General features: G+C 54.5%; 2 protein-coding genes across 6 annotated transcripts in view; both read left to right on the top strand.

The window, feature by feature from the left end:
• LOC144601017 (uncharacterized) overlaps positions 1-14677 on the top strand; it is a 27315-nt gene extending 12638 nt beyond the window's left edge. Inside the window, exons 1-2 of one of the 3 annotated variants that reach the window (XM_078412935.1) lie at positions 4106-5194; positions 13470-14677. In XM_078412935.1, coding sequence (XP_078269061.1) covers positions 4109-5194; positions 13470-14540 — 2157 coding nt within the window. In that variant the 5' untranslated portion in view covers positions 4106-4108 and the 3' untranslated portion in view covers positions 14541-14677. Of the gene's footprint in view, positions 1-4105; positions 6117-9822; positions 9954-13278 lie in introns of those variants that run through there. The other 2 variants (XM_078412932.1, XM_078412934.1) reach the window with 2 other exon arrangements.
• LOC144601038 (uncharacterized) lies at positions 9849-17742 on the top strand. Of its 3 annotated transcripts, none has more exons than XM_078412977.1 (2): positions 9849-9947; positions 17091-17742. In XM_078412977.1, exon 2 carries the CDS (start codon positions 17221-17223, stop codon positions 17614-17616), a length of 396 nt encoding a protein of 131 aa, XP_078269103.1. In that variant the 5' UTR covers positions 9849-9947; positions 17091-17220; the 3' UTR covers positions 17617-17742. The 3 variants fall into 3 exon arrangements, with proteins under 3 accessions (XP_078269103.1, XP_078269102.1, XP_078269101.1); XM_078412976.1 differs by lacking the exon at positions 9849-9947 and adding an exon at positions 16154-16251; XM_078412975.1 differs by lacking the exon at positions 9849-9947 and adding an exon at positions 16185-16385.
• The last annotated feature ends 2899 nt before the right edge of the window (positions 17743-20641 follow it).

The raw sequence follows: 20641 nt of genomic DNA on the forward strand, positions 1-20641 counted from the left end.
CATGCATTATCCATCCAACTCCTCTCTCACATCTCCTGCCTCACTCTTCCATCCATTAATTATTTTCTTTACATTTCTTTCCTGCATCTTTTTCCCAAATTGACATTTCTGCCTTGATACCAGTTTCTACATCCCATGTTCCTTCAACTGGCCCAGACTCATCACCCAAACGTTTGGTTAACTTATAACTTAATATTCTAGAATCTTTATTATAACACATGTGTTGCATGGGTGTTCCCCCGTCACTCTTATCCAAATTATTCCTCATCCTAATTAACGACAAACCTTTTGAGTTTGCTATAGCCAATTGCCGACTACTTTCCCTGTAGCAAAAATCTCTTAATTAGCGTCAGGTCTTACCTTCGTTGTCTGTTTCTAAGGATCTCGGCTGAAACCAGGTCAACCTCCTGACGAGGGACCACAGTGTTCCCGGGAGCTTCTTTGGGAGGTCGGTCTCAAGGGGTCCGACTAGAGCTCTATTTGCTCCCCATCCGGTCCCGGTTACTCTGCAGCCTTTTACTCAGTCATCTGTTGTTGGTCCCAGCGAGATCCTGCCGACGACGCCAATGTTAAAGTTCATTTCTTAAAACAGACAACAACATAAACAGTTAAAGGTAAACCAAGCAAAGCTTTAATTATCGTCAGACGGGAGTGGGGGGGATCATTGCTACGGGTATATGACCATACTCAGCACTCCCCTTCCTTCCACTCTCAGATACAGCATTTTCATAGCATTTTTTTACAGAATTTGCAGCAAGAATGTTTAACACAACATTTCCTTCAATTAATAACAGATTGTTTCCTGCCCAATATTCTTATTACTCTACTGTCATAAAATATTTCACACAAAGTCATTAGTCAAAGGTAAGGATCCTTATATACCACAGGTGGTCATGTTTGCATAATTCCACAATCAGTCAGCAATTAACTACATCGTTCTCATCATTGTGCTCATCATTCCAAGACGTCCTCCGCAAGCAAAAGGGGGATGTACTATCAGCCTGGTGCACCAGATTTAGGACTTGTATCCTGCCAGGTGCAATATTGCAAACATCAGCTATTCAGAGTTCAGGCTTTTTATTCATTCTACCATTTTATTATGGTCAAGAATCTTATCATGCAAAGTTATAGCCATTAACTCTTTCAGCTAAATATGGTCATACACCCTTAGCACTGGTCCCCCCACTCCTGTCTGACGATAATTAAAGCTTTGCTTGGTTTATCTTTAATTGTTTGTTTTAATAACCAAACTTTAACACCTCCCCCACTCCCTCAACCCTCCCCTGACCCACTTCCCCAATAACCACCTCACGCCCACCCACCTTCAAACACGCGTGATGTTCACGTGTTAGTCATGTCCTGTTTCCCAGCTTGTTGACCCTCTGTGTTTCTCTCCTGCAGGGTTTAGGAGCCGTTTAGGAGATGCAAAAAGATGACAATGTTAAAGGAAACAGGCCATTGTTAGCTGTGGGCTCGATGAAATCGAGTTACAGACAATGAGACTCAACAAGATGACAGTGAAGCTGGTATAACTTGGGTGGGGGGAGGGATGGAGAGAGAGGGGATGTCAGGGTTACTTGGAGTTAGAGAAATCAATATTCATACCGCTATCGATAAAAGGGACGTAGATTGTTGGATAGTTAATTAAAATCAGATAATGACATTTCTCAACTCGAACAGAGTTCGACAAGTAGCCAAGTGTCCCGACCTGAAACGTTCCCATATTTTTTCCCCAGCACTTTGTGCCCATCTTTGGCAGACACAAGGAACTGCCGATGCTGGTTCTTACACAAAAAGACACAACGTGCTGGAGACGGGATCTGTGGAGAACATGGACAGGTGACGTTGCACAGAGTGCTGGAGCAACTCAGCGGGTCCGGCAGTGATTGGTCTGTCCGAGGGGCAGGGCAACGGCTCGACCTATAGGACGCGCTCAACTACGCCGGGGGCGGCGACGCAGCTCTGATTGGCCGGACTTCGGGAGGGGAGGTACCTGGTACTTTGCGACGTTGGAGCCCGGGAAGCGGGTCCTGCTGACATTGGCCTCAGGCATTGCCCGTCAGTGGGGGAGTCGTGAACCCAGCTCCCATTGGTCGCTGGTGCTGCCCGTCAGTGGTGGAGGTGCAGGGCCGGCTCCCATTGGCCGCTGGCCGTCAGTGGGGAAGGAGCAGGACTGGCTCCCATTGGTCGCTGGCGCTTCCGGTCAGTGTGGAGGGGCGGGATCTGGTTGCCGATCACGTGAGGCCTCCGCTCGCTCAGCGCCGGGAACTCAGGTGGGGAACAGCCGTCGCCGCCGCCGCTCGGCCCCGCGTCCTCTCCTGGTCCTGGTTGATTACTGCGCAAACACCCTTATAAGTGGTTATCTCGCGCAGGTCGGAGTGAGTAGAGCGGTGATTAAATTTTGAAGTGGCCTTTTTGACCAAGTTGAGGAGATCTAGTTCCTCAATCCCCTTTTTAAATGTCTGAACATCGGGAGCGGCGCGTGTGTTGGGTGGCGGCATATTCCATTCCCTTACCGTCCTCGAGTAAAGGTGGCAAAGTTTATTGAAGTTTTCCGCACCCTCTCCTCCCATCCCGAGGGCGGTCCTGCGGCCGCCGACCCGAGGAGCGGGATGTGAGTGAATGAGGGAGGTCTGGGCGCCCCCTGGCGGCGGGAGGCCGCGGTGCAGCGTCTCTGGTCAGCCGGCTGCAGCGCCCCCTGGCGGCGGGAGGGTTGACTTTAGTTCCTTGTCACGTGCACCGAGGTGCTTTTTTGTTGCGTGCTAACCGGTCAACAGAAAGACAACACACGATTACAACCGATCCGTCCGCTGTGATCGGATACGGGATAAAGGGAATTACGCTGAGTGCTCTCTTTTTAACTCATCAAGTGAATTGACCTCCACAACCTTCTGTGGCAGAGAATTCCACAAATTCACAACTCTTTGGGTGAAGGAAGGACCGCACCAAAGATACTAAAGGAATGGCGTTGCTGGCTCGAAGAGGCAAATGGCCTCCTCCTGCACCTATTTTCTATGTTTCTATGTAACAAGCTGAACCACTCCGTTGAAATCGCTTGTACTGACGTGTAGTACGCAATGGAGCGTAACGTCCGCCATTGTAGAAAGCAAAATCCGCCTTTCGCTCTGCCTCTCGCAGTGTAATCAGTGTTGTGGGGGGAACAGTATGTGCGGTGATACCATAAAAATGCCGAATATATCTCATCTATCAATTTCCAGAATTTTGTTATTTTTCTTGTTAAATGTTTCTGGCAGTTTCTGCCTACTAAAATGGCACCGTGACATACTGCGGTTTTTAGGGTGGAGTGGTCTATCTTGCTCCTCTAGTATCTTTGCTCCCGCCCGTGCGTGAGCCGCCCAGTGGTATGACGTCATCTGCGTGCACGGCACCATGACATCACCGCCTCCCCTGCCACGGTGCGGGCGGCTCGACGCGGTGCCTGGCTGCGTGGCGCCCCCAGGTCGATGCGACCCCCCACTTGCCCCCTCACTCTCCCATCACCCCCACCCCTCACATCCCCCACTTCCACTGCCCTCATTCCACTCCCCCCCCCCGCCTCCTCACCACCTCTCCACTCCTTTCCCCCCTCCCCTCACCCTGACCCCCAGACTACCCCCCTCCACCTTGGGGAAAGAGGGGTGTCGGGTGGGCAAGGGTGCGGGTCGAGCGGCCTGGGGGGTGAGTGGGGGAAGGGGACAAGGGTTGGGGAGCGCACCAACCTGAGGGTGCCGAGCATCCGGGCACCTTTTCGAGCCGCCCTGCGCCAAAACCTCCCCCCACACCCTTCGATCTCCACTCTCCCCCCATTCCCTCCTCACACACCTGACACCGCACTCTCTCTCCCCCACTCCCTCAACAACCTTCCCCCCTGACCACCTCACCCCCACTCCCCCTTCCCCACCCCCTCCTTCAAGCACTAGTGATATTCACGTGTTAGTAATGTCCTGTTTGCCAACTTGTTGACCCTCTGTGTTCCCCTCTTGCAGGGTTTAGGAGCTGTTGCTGTGGACGGAGAGGTGAGCGACCATTGAGGGCGGCCAAGGTGCCGTTGAGCCCCCCCCCCCCCCCATCTGCTCGGTGTGCGGGCTGATTTTCGGTGGAGGACCACATGATGGGGCCCAACAAAGAGAAGTGTTATGAGTGCGAGGTGTGTGGCAAAGCCTGGCATCAGCCGTGCCAGCTGGAGACCCACCAGCGAGCGCACACGGGAGAACGCCCCTTTGACTGCTCCGACTGCAGCAAGACCTTCAAGAATGCGCGGGACCTGAAGAGGCACCGGCGGGTGCACACGGGCGAGAAGCCCTTCACCTGCTCCACCTGCGGCAAGAGCTTTGCCCAGTTGTCGGGGCTGCGGTACCACCGGCGGGTGCACAGCGGTGAGCGGCCCTTCCCCTGCTCCGACTGTGGCAAGAGCTTCAAGTCGTCGCAGCACCTGAAGGTGCACCGACTGGTGCACAGCGGTGAGCGGCCGTACACCTGCAGCGACTGCGGCAAAGACTTCAAGTCGATGCCGGAGTTGAAATTGCACTGTCGCCTGCACGCTGGCGAGCGCCCCTTCACCTGTGCCCAGTGTGGCAAGGGCTTCACCCTCTCCTCCCACCTGCTGCAGCACCAACGGGTGCACTCCGGCGAGTGTCCCTTCACCTGCGCCCAGTGTGGCAAGGGCTTCACCCTCTCCTCCCACCTGCTGCAGCACCAGCGGGTGCACTCCGGCGAGTGCCCCTTCACCTGCGCCCAGTGTGGCAAGAGCTTCGCCTACTCCTCGAACCTGCTGAGGCACCAGAGGGTGCACACCGACGAGCGGCCCTTCACGTGCTCCGACTGCGGCAAGGGCTTCAAGTCGTCATCGGAATTGAAGGCACACCAGCGGGTGCACAGCGGTGAGCGGCCCTTCACCTGCTCCAACTGCGGCAAGGGCTTCAAGTCGAAGCAGGAGTTGAAGGTGCACCGGCGGTTGCACACCGGGGAGCGGCCCTACACCTGCAGCGACTGCGGCAAGGGCTTCACCCGCTCCGACAGCCTGCTGGGGCACCAGTGCACCCACTCCGGCGAGTGCCCCTTCACCTGCGCCCAGTGTGGCAAGGGCTTCGCCCAGTCCTCGAACCTGCTGAGGCACCAGCGGGTGCACACCGACGTGCGGCCCTTCACCTGCTCCGACTGCGGCAAGGGCTTCAAGTCGTCATCGGAACTGAAGGTACATGAGCGGGTGCACAGCAGTGAGCGGCCCTTCACCTGCTCCAACTGCGGCAAGGGCTTCAAGTCGAAGCAGGAGTTGAAGGTGCACCGGCGCCTGCACACCGGGGAGCGGCCCTACACCTGCAGCGACTGCGGCAAGGGCTTCACCCGCACCGACAGCATGCTGGAGCACCAGTGCACCCACACCGGCGAGCGCCCCTTCACCTGTGCCCAATGCGGCAAGGGCTGCACCAGCTCCTCCCAGCTGCTGAGGCACCAACGGGTGCACGCCGGCGACCGTCCCATCCCCAGCCCGGTGAGTGGTGAGCGCTTTGCCGTGGCCTCCCACGCCCTGTCTCACCAGCGTGTGCACACCAGTGGCCAGCCCTACGTCTGCCAGTACTGCGGTGAGGCGTGTGACAGCTTGCGGGGGCTGCGGCAGCACCGGCGGGCACACGCCGGCGAGCGGCTCTTCCCACCGCGGGAAGCAATAGACAATAGTCAATAGGTGCAGGAGTAGGCCATTCGAGCCAGCACCGCCATTCAATCTGATTATGGCTGATCATTCACAATCAGTGCTCTGTTCCTGCCTTCTTCCCATACCCCCTGACTCCGCTATCATTAAGAGGTCTATCTAGCTCCCTCTTGAGAGCATCCAAAGAATGCCTTAAAGGGAGTACAGAGAAGGTTCACCAGATTGATCCCTGGGATGGCGGGACTTTCATATGAGGAAAGACTGGATAGACTGGGCTTGTACTCGCTGGAATTTAGAAGACTGAGGGGGGATCTTATAGAAACATATAAAATTCTTAAGGGGTTGGAGAGGCGAGATGCGGGAAGATTGTACCCGATGTTGGGGGAGTCCGGAACCAGGGGTCACAGCTTAAGGATAAGGGGGAAGTCTTTTAGGACCGAGATGAGAAAACATTTCTTCACACAGAGAGTGGTGAGTCTGTGGAATTCTCTGCCACAGAAGGTAGTTGAGGCCAGTTCATTGGCTATATTTAAGAGGGAGTTAGATGTGGCCCTTTTTGCTAAAGGGATCAGGGGGTATGGAGAGAAGGCAGGTACAGGCTACTGAGCTGGATGATCAGCCATGATCATATTGAATGGCGGTGCAGGCTCGAAGGGCCGAATGGCCTACTCCTGCACCTATTTTCTAGGTTTCTATGTTTCTAATTGGGCTCTGCCTTCTGAGGCAGAGAATTCCATGGATTTACAACTCTGGCTGAAAAAGGTTTTCCTCATCTCCGTTCTAAATGGCCTACCCCTTATTCTTAAACTGTGGCCCCTGATTCTGGACTCCCCCAACATTGGGAACATGTTTCCTGCCTCTAACATGTCCAATCCCTTAATAATCTTATGTGCTGTAACACAGTAAATTTCCCCGGTGTGGGAATATATTATTATTATTATATTATGTTATTGATCCCCTCTCATCCTTCTAAATTCCAGTGTATACAAGCCTAGTCGCTCCAGTCTTTCAACATACGAGCGTCCCGCAATTCCGGGAATTAACCTAGTGAACATAGGCAGCACTCCCTCAATAGCAAGAATGTCCTTCATCAAATTTGGAGATCAAAACACCACACAGTATTCCAGGTGCGGCTCACTAGGACCCTGTACAACTGCAGAAGGACCTCTTTGTTCCAATACTCAACTCATGTCATAAAGGCCAACATGCCATTAGCTTTCTTCACTGCCAGCATCTGCAGTTTCCTGTGTCTCCCTCAACTATATCCACCTATCACTTCTGAAGAAGGGTCTCAACAAGAAACGTCACCCATTCCTTCTCTCCAGAGATGCTGCCTGTACCGCTGAGTTACTCCACCATTTTGTGTCTTCCCATCACTTGCCAGTCTTTGTCCAGCCCCCATCTCTCTTTTCCAGCTTCCTCCCCCCACCTTCTCCGATCAGTCTGAAGAAGGGTCCTGACTCAAAACGTCATCTGTCCATTCCCTAAAAAGCGGTGGAGGAACTCAGTGGGTCAGGCCGCATCTGTGGAGGGAAGGGAATCTAAGTCGACCACTCCCACCTCTCCTTCCCAACTTTCTCCACCCCCCCACACCAAGCAGTCTGAAGAAGGTCCTGACCTAGAATGTTGCCAGTCTGTGCTCTCCAGAGGTGTAAGTTACTCCAGGAGATTGTGTCTCTTTGTAAACCAGCATCTGCTGCTCCTTGTACCTAGACTAGGCGTGCATTTCACCCGACACTTGCGCTCGGTCCGCCAAAGCCTGCTGGATCCCCCGGTTGCCAACCATTTTAACCCCCCTTCCCACTCCCACACTGATCTTTCTGTCGTGGGCCTCCTCCATTGCCAGAGTGGGGTGACACGCAAACTGGAGGAACAGCACCTCATAGCTCACAGCCCAATGACATGACATCAAGTCCTGTAATCTGTCCCGACCCCATCTCTTTGTTCCAGCTTCCCCCCCCCCCCCCACGACTCCATCAGTACAAAGAAGGGTCCCAACCCGACACGTTGCCTGTCCATTCCCCTCCAAAGTGCCGGTAGAACTCAGCAGGTCAGCCATCCGAGGTGGGAACCGGATGGAGAAGTGTTCCCAATATCAGCCCTCCTTGGCCCTGTCGACAATGCGGTGTCCATTCTTGGGATAGGATGCAAGGTCTGAGCTGACCAGTCATCGACAGCCCCCCCCCCCCCCCCCCCTCGAGCGCCGTCTCTTCGTCATTCCTCTGTCTTCCCGCTGGTGAAAGGCGTCAGGATTAATCCGGGGTCATCGCTTCCCGTCCCCCGGCCGTTCCCCCTCAACTCCGAATGGTGGCATCTCGCTCTCCGCCCTTGGACGGCCGCAAGACTCCGGCGGCGGTAAACAAGGACTTTTGCTCGTTAACCCGTTGGAACCAAGTTGTATTCCAATTAAATAAATGTATTTTTTTACACAAATAAAATGTAGATATGCCCCCAAATAGTCAGTGTTATCCCGTGATAAGATTTCTTCTATATACAGATGCTCCTTGACTTACAATAGGGTCCTTTCTGATAAACCCATCGTAAATCGAAAGTATCCTAAGTCAAAAATGCATTTAATACACCTAACCTACCAAACATCATAGCCACCTAACCTACAGTTTCTACTGAATGTTTAGTCTAGAGATACATCACAGAAACTGGCCCTTTCGGCCCACCGTGTCCGCGCCGACCAGCGATCAGCCCGCACATTAACAATAACCTACACACTCTATGGATCATTTTTACATTTACCAAGCCGATTAACGTACAAACCTGCACGTCGTTGGAGTGCGGGAAGAAATCGAAGATCTTGGAGAAACCCCACGCAGGTGACGGGGAGAACGTGCAGACAGCGCCAGTAGTCGGAATCGAACCGGGTCTCCGGCGCTGCATTCGCTGTAAGGCAGCAACTCTACTGTGCTGAAAGTGTATCGCTTTTGCACCATCGTAAAGTTGAAATATCGTGAGTGGAGGCGCATCTGTATATATTTAAAAAAGAGAAAGATCGTGCACAATTGTGAAGGTTTGATTTCAAAGGCAGGCCAGGGGCATTCCCTGAGGGGTTCGGGGGGTTGGAAGAGGTTTCTTCTGTGTTTTTCCCCCCAGTTGTCTGGGGAGGAATGGCGGCAACACTCGGCTCGTCGGGGCTAGGTTACGCGGGAGGAAGACAGCTCGGATTGAGGCTTGGAAGGCTGAGCTTGCCTCCCCTACCCCAACCCGCTTCCAGTCCACCACGGGGGGGGGGGGGGGGGGGGGGGAGCATGCAAACTCCACACGGACAGCATCGGTGGTCGCAGTGCCCAGAGACAGGCCCATCTAGGCTGTGCTACCCTAGGCTTTGTGCAACACAATCTTGCACTGTTCCGCACATGATATTGCGTTTTAGATAGAGGTTTTGGGTCGGGACCCTTCTTCAGTCTGATTGTAGTTGTGAAAGGGAGGTGAGGGTGGGACAAAGCCTCACTTGCACCTCCTCCACTGGATCCGTTGTTCAAGATGTGGACTATTATACATCGGCAAGACCAAATGCAGACTACAGACAGGGAAGGGTGAGGTGTGAAAATGACAGAACCAAGATGACGGTAAGGAGATGCAAAAAGATGACAGTTAAAGGAAACAGGCCATTGTTAGCTGTGGGCTCGGTGAAATCGAGTTACAGACAATGAGACTCAAGAAGATGACTTTGAATCTGGTATAACTTGGGTGGGGGAGGGATGGAGAGAGAGGGGATGTAAGGGTTACTTGCAGTTAGAGAAATCAATATTCATACCGCTATCAATAAAAGGGACGTAGATTGTTGGATAGTTAACTAAAATCAGACAATTACATTTCTCAACTCGAACAAATTTGACAAGTAGCCAAGTGCCCCGACCTGAAACGTTCCCATATTTTTTCCCCAGCATTTTGTGCCGATCTTTGGCAGCCACAAGGAACTGCAGATTGGCGGAGGGCACTGTCTGTCCGAGGGGCGGGGAAGCGGCTCGACCTATAGGACGCGCAGACTTACGCCGGGTGGGCCAGAACGCGGCTCTGATTGGCCGGACTCCGGGAGGAGGCGGTACCTGACACTGTGATGTTGCGGCCTGGAAGGCGGGACCTGCTGTCATTGGCCGTTGGCGCTGCCCGTCAGTGTGGATGGGCGGGATCTGGTCCTGCGCCGGTCACGTGAGGCCTCCGCTCGCTCACCGCCGGGAGCTCAGGTGGGGAACAGCCGTCGCCGCCGCCGCTCGGCCCCGCGTCCTCTCCTGGTCCTGGTTGATTACTGCGCAAACATCTCATAAGTGGTTATCTCGCGCAGGTCGGAGTGAGTAGAGCGGTGATTAAATTTTGAAGTGGCCTTTTTGACCAAGTTGAGGAGATCCAGTTGCTCAATCCCCTTTTTAAATGTCTGAACATCGGTAGCGGCGCGTGTGTTGGGTGGCGGCATATTCCATTCCCTTACCGTCCGAGGGTAAAGGGAATATTGGTGGCAAAGTTTATTGAAGTTTCCCGCGCCCCCTCCTCCCTTCCCGAGGGCGGTCCTGCAGCCGCCGACCCGAGGAGCGGGATGTGAGTGAATGAGGGAGGGAAGGAGGTTTGGGCGCCCTCTGGTCCTCAGATTGCAGCGCCCCCTGGCGTTGGGAGGCCGCGGTGCAGCGTCTCTGGTCAGCCGGCCGCAGCGCCCCCGGCGGCGGGAAGGTTAAGTTTAGTTTATTGTCACGTGCACCGAGATGCCTTTTTGTTGCGTGCTAACCGGTCAACAGAAAGGCAACACGCGATTGCAACCGACCCGTCCGCTGTGTCCGGATACGGGATAAAGGGAATTACGCTGAGTGGAAGACTTGTGTGACTCCAGCGCGGAGACAAGGTTTCTTCCTGTATAAGGTCATAAGTGACGTAGAAAACAGGTGCACGAGGTGCCCATTTGGCCCTTCGAGCCTGCACCGCCATTCAATATGATAACAGAGCTTTATTTGTCGTTCGGTACCGAAGTACCGAACGAAACTACATAGCAGTCATAGAAAAAAAAAAGAACACAAGACACATAACCCCAACACAAACGTCCATCACAGTGACTCCAAACACCCCCTCACTGTGATGGAGGCAACAAAACTTCCCCTCTCTTCCCCACGCCCACGGACAGACAGCTCGTCCCCGACCGACCCGCACAGTCCCCGCACCGGGCGCTGAAACGTCTCGCGGCCGAACCGGGTGAAGAAAGGCCCGCGACCAAGCCTTGCGCAGCTAAGTCCCGCAGCCGAGCCGCACCAGCGGTGAAAAGTCCCGCAGCCGAGCCGCACCGGGCGGTGTTAAGTCCCGCAGCCGAGTTGCACCGGGCGGTGTTAAAGTCCAGCGATCATGACTGATCATCCAACTCAGTATCCCGTACCTGCCTTCTCTCCATACCCCCTGATCCCTTTAGCCACAAGGGCCACATCTAACTCCCTCTTAAATATAGCCAATGAACTGGCCTCAACTACCTTCTGTGGCAGAGAATTCCACAGATTCACCACTCTGTGAAAAAAACGTTCTCATCTCGGTCCTAAAAGACTTCCCCCTTATCCTTAAACTGTGACCCCTTTGGCTGATCATCCACAATCAGCAACCCGTGCCTGCCTTCTCCCCATGTCACTTGATTCTACTAGCCCCGAGAGCTCTATCTAACTCTTTTAAATTAATCCAGTGAATTGGTCTCCACAACCTTCTGTGGCAGAGAATTCCACAAATTCAGAACTCTCAGGATGAAAAAGGGTGTGTGTGTGTGAGGGGGGAATACCGCACCAAAGATACTAGAGGAATAAGCTGAACCACTCCTTTGAAATCGCCTGTACGGAAGTGCAGCACGCAATGGAGCGTAACATCCGCCATTTTAGTAGGCAAAACCCTCCATTTACTCTGCCTCTCGCAGTGTAATCAGTGTTGTGGGGAACAGTATGTGTGGTGATACCATAAAAATGCAGAATATATCATGTATCAATTTTTCTTTTAAAATGTTTCTGCAAGTTTCTGCCTACTGAAATAGCGCCATGACATATCATATCATATATATACAGCTGGAAACAGGCCTTTTTGGCCCTCCAAGTCCGTGCCGTCCAACGATCCCCGTACATTAACACTATCCTAGACCCACTAGGGACAATTTTTACATTTACCGAGCCAATTAACCTACATACCTGTACGTCTTTGGAGTGTGGAAGGAAACCGAAGATCTCAGAGAAAACCCACGCAGGTCACGGGGAGAACGTACAAACTCCTTACAGCCGCCCACATGTGAACCGCCCGGCGGCGGGACGTCATCCGCGTGCAGGGTGCCGTGACGTCACCGCCTCCCCTGCCACGGAGCTGGAGGGCGGCTTGACGCGGTGCCTGGAAGCTCGGCTCCCAGGTCGCTGCTTCCCTCCCCACTTGCCCCCTCAACCCCCCCCCCCATCATCCCCTCCCCCCACACATCCCCTCTCACACCTCTCCATTTCCACCGCCCTCATCCCGGTTCCCCACTCCCCCACCGCCTCCTCACCACCTCTCCCCTCCTTCCCCCCCTCTCCTCACCCTGACCCCCACACAATCCCCCCTCACACTGGGGTGTCGGGGGAGGTGTGTGGGGTGGTCGAGGGTGCGGGTCGAGAGGTGTGGGGGGTCGAGGGGTCTGGGGGGTGAGTGGGGGAAGGGGAGAAGGGTGGGAGGGGGCGCACCAACCTGGGGTGCCGAGCATCCGTTTACCGCATCGAGCCGCCCTGCGCCAAAACCTCCCCCGAAACCCCTCCCCCCCACATCCTTCGACCCCCACTGTCCCCCAATTCCCTCCTCACCCCCCACACCCCTGACACCAAACTCCCCCTCTGAAAGAGTTAATGGCTATTTGCATAATAGGATGCTTGGCCAATGATGTGTCTGGTAGCTGAAACTTAACAATCCCTGGAAACCACAGAAATAATAAAATGGTAGAATGAATGAACAGGATGAGCCTGAACTTTGGGTCCTGAATAGCTGATGTTTGCAAAATTGCATCAGGCAGGATGTATCAAACATTGAGATTCCTGGAGCCTGTAGAGCGGTATATCGTGTTATGCCTGGGAAGGATGTCTGGGAAAGACGATGGACAATGCTCTCGTTAAGATTAGGATGTGGTTAACTGTTGACTACTTGTGAGACTGTGTAAACAAGACCTGGGTATGATAAGGATCCTTACTTTCGACTAATGGCTTATTGTGTGGAATATTTTATGACTGTAGGGTGTCAAGTATATTGTGTTCGATACAGTTTGTGATTGATTTGATGGAAATGTTAAACATTCTTGCTGCAAATTTTGTATAAAAATGCTGTGAAAATGCTGTATCTTTGAGCGGAAGCACGGGGAGTGCTGAGTATAGTCATTCACCCTAAGCACTGATCCCCCCCACTCCCGTCTGACGATAATTAAAGCTTTGCTTGGTTTACCTTTAACTGTTTGTGTTGTTGTTTGTTTTTAGAACCGAACTTTAACACGTCCCCCACTCCCTCAACCCTCCCCTGACCCCCTGTCCACCTCACCCCCCCTCTCCTGACCACCTCACCCCCACTCCCCGTTGCCACCCACCTTCAAACACTGTTCACGTGTTAGTCATGTCCTGTTTCCCAGCTTGTTGACCCTCAGTGTTCCCCTCCTGCAGGGTTTAGGAGCTGTTGCTGTGGACGGAGAGACGGGGACGTGAGCAGCCATTGAGGTGCCGGTGATCCCCCCCCATCTACTCGGTGTGTGGGCTGAGCTTCGGTGGAGGACTACATGACAGGGCCCAACAAAGAGAAGCGGTATAAGTGCGAGGTGTGTGGCAAGGCCTGGCAGCACCTGTGCCTTCTGGAGACCCACCAGCGGGTGCACACGGGAGAACGCCCCTTCGACTGCTCCAACTGCACCAAGACCTTCAAGACGGCGCGGGACCTGAAGATCCACCGGCGGGTGCACACGGGCGAGAAGCCCTTCACCTGCTCCGACTGCGGCAAGGGCTTCACCCGCAACAACAACCTGCTGGAGCACCAGCGCATCCACACCGGCGAGCGCCCATTCACCTGCGCCCAGTGTGGCAAGACCTTCACCCTCTCCTCCTACCTGCTGAAGCACCAGCGGGTGCACACCAGCGAGCGCCCCTTCACCTGCTCCGACTGCGGCAAGAGCTTCAAGACGTCCTGGTATCTGAGGTCACACCAGCGGGTGCACAGCAGTGAGCGGCCCTTCACCTGCTCCAACTGCGGCAAGGGCTTCAAGTCGATGCCGGATTTGAAGGTGCACCAAGTCCTGCACACCGGCGAGCGGCCATACACCTGCAGTGACTGCGGCAAGGGCTTCACCCGCAACAACAGCTTGCTGGAGCACCAGCGCATCCACACCGGCGAGCGCCCATTCACCTGCGCCCAGTGCGGCAAGGGCTATACCCTCTCCTCCAACCTGCTGAAGCACCAGCGGGTGCACACCAGCGAGCGCCCCTTCACCTGCTCCGACTGCGGCAAAGGCTTCAGGTCGTCATCGGAACTGAAGATACACCGGCGGGTGCACAGCGGTGAGCGGCCCTTCACCTGCTCCGACTGCTGCAAGGGCTTCAAGTCGATGCCGGATTTGAAGGTGCACCAGGTCCTGCACACCGGGGAGCGGCCGTACATCTGCAGCGACTGCGGCAAGGGCTTCACCCGCTCAAGCAGCCTGCTGGAGCACCGGCACATCCACACAGGCGAGCGCCCCTTCACCTGCGCCCAGTGCGGCAAGGGCTATCCCAGCAACCCCAAGCTGCTGAGGCACCAGCGGGTGCACACCGGCGACCGTCCCATCCCCAGTTTGGTGAGTGGAGAGCGTTTTACAGTGGCCTCCCACGCCCTGTCTCACCAGCGTGTGCACACCAGTGGCCAGCCCAAAACACAAAATGCTGCAAGGAATGGGTGACTTTTCGGGTCGAGACCCACTTCAGTCTTAACCCGAAACGTCACCGATTCCTTCTCTTCGGCGATGCTGCCTGTCCCACTGAGTTACTCCAGCATTTTGTGTCTTTTTTGTACACCAGCATCTGCAGTTCCTTGTTTTTAAACCATTCAGGTAAACCCTCTCTGCACCTTCCCCAAAGCCTCCACATCAGTCCTGTAAAGGAGTCACCAGAACTGTGCAATACTCCAAATGCTACCTGACCAATGTCCCTTAAAGCTGCACGTATACATTCCTCTCTCCTTATCTCACACCCTTTTATCTGCTTGTTTTCTCTCGCCTCTCACTCACGCCACCCATCTGCCATCACCCCATCATCTGTTAACATAGTGTCAGTCTGAAGAAGGGTCCCGACCCAAAATATCACCGATCCATGTTCTCCAGAGATGCTGCCTGACACACCGAGTTACTCCAGCACTCGGTGAAACGTCACCTATCCATTTTCTCCACAGATGCTGCCTGACCCGCCGAATTACTGCAGCACTTTGTGTTAGAGTCATAGAGTGATAAAGCGTGGAAACAGGCCTTTCAGCCAACTTGCCCACACCGGCCAACATGTCCCACCTGCCCGCGTTTGGTCCACATCCCTCCAAACCTGCCTATCCATATACCTGTCCATAACTGTTTCTTAAACGTTGGGATAGTCCCAGCCTCAACTACCTCCCCTGGCAGCTCGTTCCATTCCACCCTTTGTGTGAAAAAGTTACCCCTCGGATTCCTATTAAATATTTTCCCCTTCACCTTGAACCTATGTCCTCTGGTGCTCGATTACCCCACTCTGGGAAAGAGATTCTGTGCCTTTAACTAAATTGCGTTCTCTGCCAGATTCCAGCATCTGCAGTTTCTTGTGTCTCCCTCACCTATATCTTTATATCACTTCTAAAGAAGGGTCTCAACCTGAAACATCACCCATTCCTTCTTTCCAGAGATGCTGCCTGTCCCGCTGAGTTACTCCAGCATTTTGTGTCTACCGATCACCTGCCAGGCTTTGTCCAGCCCCCATCTCTATTTTCCAGCTTCCACCCCCCATCAGTCTGACGAAAGGTCCTGACTCAAAACGTCATCTGTCCATTGCGTCTTAAGTGGTGGAGGATCTCAGTGGGTCAGGCCGCATCTGTGGAGGGAAGGGAATCTAAGGTGACCACTCCCACCTCTCCTTTCCAACTTTCTCCACCCCTCCCCCCCGCACACCAAGCAGTGTGAGGAAGGGTCCTGACCTAGAATGTTGCCTGTCTGTGCTCTCCAGAGGAGCAAGTGACTCCCGGAGATTGTGTCCCTTTGTAAACCAGCATCTGCTGCACAACGTGCTGGAGGCGGGATCTGTGGAGAACATAGACAGGTGACGTTTGACAAGAGTGCTGGAGCAACTCAGCGGGTCCGGCAGCGATTGGCGGAGGGCGCTGTCTGTCCGAGCGGCGGGGCAGCGGCTCAACCTATAGGACGCTCTCAACTACGCCGGGTGGGCGGGGACTCGACTCTAATTGGCTGGACTCCGGAAGGGGCGGTACCTGGTAGTTTATGACGTTGCTGTCCGGCCCCATTGGCCACAGGCGCTGCCCGTCCGTGTGGAGGGGCCGGATCTGGTCGTCGGTCACGTGAGGCCTCCGCTCGCTCAGCGCCGGGAGCTCAGATGGGGAACAGCCGTCGCCGCCGCTCGGCCTCGCGTCCTCTCCTGGTTCTGGTTGATTACAGAGCAAACACTTCATAAGTGGCTATCATCTATCAATTCAGTTTTGTTTTTTTCTTTTAATTCATGTTTGCAAGTTTCTGCCTACTAAAAAGGCACCGTGACATACTGCGCTTATTATGGTCGAGTGGTCTATCTTGCTCCTCTAGTATCTTTGCTCCCGCCCACGTGTGAGCCGCCCGGCGGCGTGACGTCATAGCGCCATGCCCGTGCACAGCGCCATGACGTCACCGCCTCCCCTGCGCTTGCGAACGTGCAGTTGGCTCGGCGCGGTGCCCGGATGCTCGGCGCCCCCCCCCCCCACTTGCCCCCTCACTCTCCAATCACCCCCTCCCCTCACACATCCCCTCTCACACCCTTCACTTCCGCCTCCCTCATCCCCCTTCCTCTCTCTCCCCCACTCACACAGCCCCATCCTCACCCTGGGGGGGAGTGGTGTCAGGGGAGGGATGTGGGGTGGGCGAAGGGTGTGGGGGGTCGAGGGGTGTGCAAGATGGGTGGGGGGCGCACCGACCTGGGGGCGCCGAGCATCCAGTTCCCACATCGAGCCGCCCTGCGCCAAAACCTCCCCGACACCCCTCCCCCCCATACCCTACGACCCCCACTCCCCCCCCAATTCCCTCCTCACCCCCCCACACCCCTGACATCTCACTCCCACTCCCTCAATGCTCCCCTGACCACCTCATCCCCCTGACAACCTCACCCCCCCCGCCGACCACTTCACACCCCCTGCCCCCCCCCCCCCCCCTTTCAAACACTAGTGATCTTCACGTGTTAGTAATGTCCTGTTTGCCAGCTTGTTGACCGTCTGTGTTCCCCTCCTGCAGGGTTTAGGAGCCGTTGCTGTGGACAGAGAGACGGGGACATGAGCGGCTATTGAGGGCGGCCAGGGTGCCGGTGAGCCCCCTTCCCCCCCCATCTGCTCGGTGTGCGGGCTGAGCTTCGGTGGAGGACCACATGGCGGGGCACAACACGGAGAAGCGTTATGAATGCGACGTGTGTGGCGAGGCCTGGCCTTACCCGTGCCTGCTGGAGACCCACCAGCGGGTGCACACGGGAGAATGTCCCTTCGACTGCTCCGACTGCAGCAAGACCTTCAAGACGGCGCAGGACCTGAAGATCCACCAGATGGTGCACACGGGCGATAAGCCCTACACCTGCTCCGACTGCGGCAACAGCTTTGCCCAGTTGTCGGGGCTGGGGCAGCACCGGCGGGTGCACAGCAGTGAGCGGCCGTACACCTGCAGCGACTGCGGCAAGAGCTTCAAGTCGATGTTGGAGTTGAAACAGGCGAGCGCCGCTTCAGCTGCGCCCAGTGTGGCAAGGCCGTTACCCACTCCTCCAACCAGCTGAGGCACCAGCTGGTGCACACTGGCAAGCGGCCTTTCACCTGCTCCAACTGCGGCAAAGGCTTCAAGTTGAAGCAGGAGTTGAAGGTGCACCGGCTCCTGCACACCGGGGAGCGGCCCTACACCTGCAGCGACTGTGGCAAGGGCTTCACCCGCTCTGACAGCCTGCTCGAGCACCAGCGCATCCACACCGGCGAGCGTCCCTTCACCTGTGCCCAGTGCGGCATGGGTTTCACCCGCTCCTGTAAGCTGCTGAGGCACCTGCGGGTACACGCCGGCGACCATCCCATCCCCAGCCCGGTGAGTGGCGAGCGCTTTGCCGTGGCCTCCTCGCCCTGTCTCACCAGCGCGTGCACACCAGTGGCCAGCCCTACGTCTGCCAGTACTACGGTGAGGCGTTTGACAGCACGCGGGTGCAGCGGCAGCAACGGCGGGCCCACACTGGCGAGCGGCTCTTCCCACCGCAGAAAGCAATAGACAATAGTCAATAGGTGCAGGAGTAGGCCATTCGAGCCAGCACCGCCATTCAATGTGATCATTCCTGATCATTCACAATCATTGCCCTGTTCCTGCCTTCTCCCCATACCCCCTGACTCCGCTATCATTAAGAGCTCAATCTAGCTCTCTCTTGAAAGCATCCAGAGAATTGGCCTCCACTGCCTTCTGAGGCAGAGAATTCCAGAGATTTACAACTCTCTGACTGAAAACGTTTTTTCTCATCTCCGTTCTAAATGGCCGACCCCTTATTCTTAAACTGTGGCCCCTGGTTCTGGACTCCCCCAACATTGGGAACATGTTTCCTGACTCTAAAGTGTCCAATCCCTTAATAATCTTATGTTTCAAAAAGATCCCCTCTCTTCCTTCTAACTTACAGTGTATACAAGCCTAGTCGCTCCAGTCTTTCAACATACGACACCCCTACCATTTTGGGTATTAACCTAGTGAATCTACGCTGCACTCCCTCAATAGCAAGAATGACCTTCCTGAAATTTGGAGACCAAAACTGCACACAGTACTAGGTGCGGTCTCACTAGCGCCCTGTACAACTGCAGAAGGACCTCTTTGTTCCTATACTCAACTCCGCTTGTTATGAAGGCCAACATGCCATTAGCTTTCTTCACTGCCAGCATCTGCAGTTTCTTGTGTCTCCCTCAACTATATCCACCTATCACTTCTGAAGAAGGGTCTCAACTAGAAACGTCACCCATTCCTTCTCTCCAGAGATGCTGCCTGTCCCGCTGAGTTACTCCAGCATTTTGTGTCTTCCCATCACTTGCCAGTCTTTGTCCAGCCCCCATCTCTCTTTTCCAGCTTCCTCCCCCCCACCCTCTCCGATTAGTCTGAAGAAGGGTCCTGACTCAAAACGTCGTCTGTCCATTCCCTAGAAAGCGGTGGAGGAACTCAGTGGGTCAGGCCGCATCTGTGGAGGGAAGGGAATCTAAGGCGACCACTCCCACCTCTCCTTCCCAACTTTCTCCACCCCCCCACACCAAGCAGTCTGAAGAAAGGACCTGACCTAGAATGTTGCCTGTTCATGCTCTCCAGAGGTGTAAGTTACTCCAGGAGATTGTGTCTCTTTGTAAACCAGCATCTGCTGTTCCATGTACGTAGACGAGGCTGCATTTCACCCGACACTTGCACTCGTTCCGCCAAGTCCAGTTGGAACCCCGGTTACCAACCATTTTAACTCCCCTTCCCACTCCCACACTGACCTTTCTGTCGTGGACCTCCTCCATTGCCAGAGTGAGGTGACGCGCAAACTGTTGGAACAGCACCTCAGCTCACAGCCCAATGACATGAACATTGAATTCCCCAAATTAAAGAGACCACCCCCCCACCTCCTAATCAAGTCCTGGAATCTGTCCCGACCCCATCACTTTGTTCCAGCTTTCCTCCCCGACTCCATCAGTCCAATGAAGGGTCCCGACCTGACAAGTTGCCTGTCCATTCCCCTCCAAAGTGCCGGTAGAACTCAGCAGATCAGCCATCCGTGATGGGAACCGGATGGAGAAGTGTCCCTAATATCAGCCCTCCTTGGCTCTGTCGACAATGCAGTGTCCATTCTTGGGATGGGATGCAAGGTCTGAGCTGACCAGTCATCGACTGCCCTCCCCCCCCGCCCCCTCGAGCGCCATCTCTTCGTCATTCCTCTGTCTTCTCGTTGGCGAAAGGTGTCGGGATAAATCCAGAGTCACCGCTTCCCATCTCCCGGCCGTTCCCCCTCAACTCCGAACGGTGGTATCTCGCTCTCAGCCCTTGGACGGCCGCAAGACTCCGGCAGCGGTAAACATAGAAACATAGAAAATAGGTGCAGAAGTAGGACATTCGGCCCTTCGAGGACCTTTGCTCGTAAACCCGTTGGAGCCAAGTTGTATTCCAATTAAATAAATGTCTTTTTTACACAATTTTTTTTTAGATAGGCCCCCAAATAATCAGTGTTATCCCATGATAAGTTTTCTTCTATATACAGATGCTCCTCGACTTACGTTCCAAAAGTATCGTCAGTCAAAAATGCATTTAATACACCTAACCTACCAAACCTACGATTTCTACTGAATGTTTAGTTTAGTTTAGAGATACATTATGGAAACTGGCCCTTTCGACCCACCGGGTCTGCGCCGACCAGCGATCAGCCCGCACATTAACACTAACCTACACACACTAGGGATAATCTTTACATTTACCAAGCCGAGTAACCTACAAACCTGCATGTCGTTGGAGTGTGGGAGGAAACCAAAGCTCTCAGAGAAAACCCACGCTGGTGACGGGGAGAACGTGCAGACAGCACCCGTAGTCGGAATCGAACCGGGTCTCCGGCGCTGTATTCGCTGTAAGGCAGCAACTCTACTGTGCCGAACGTGTATCGCATTTGCACCATCGTAAAGTTGAAATATCATAAGTCGAGGCGCATCTGTATCTATTAAAAAAAAGAAGAAAAAACGTGCACAATTGTGAAGGCTTGATTTCAAAAGCAGGGCAGGGGCATTCCCTGTGGATTTCGAGGGTTTGAAAGAGGTTTCTGTGTTTCT

This window comes from Rhinoraja longicauda, chromosome 16 (genome assembly GCF_053455715.1).
Source record: "Rhinoraja longicauda isolate Sanriku21f chromosome 16, sRhiLon1.1, whole genome shotgun sequence".
NCBI lineage: Eukaryota > Metazoa > Chordata > Chondrichthyes > Rajiformes > Arhynchobatidae > Rhinoraja > Rhinoraja longicauda.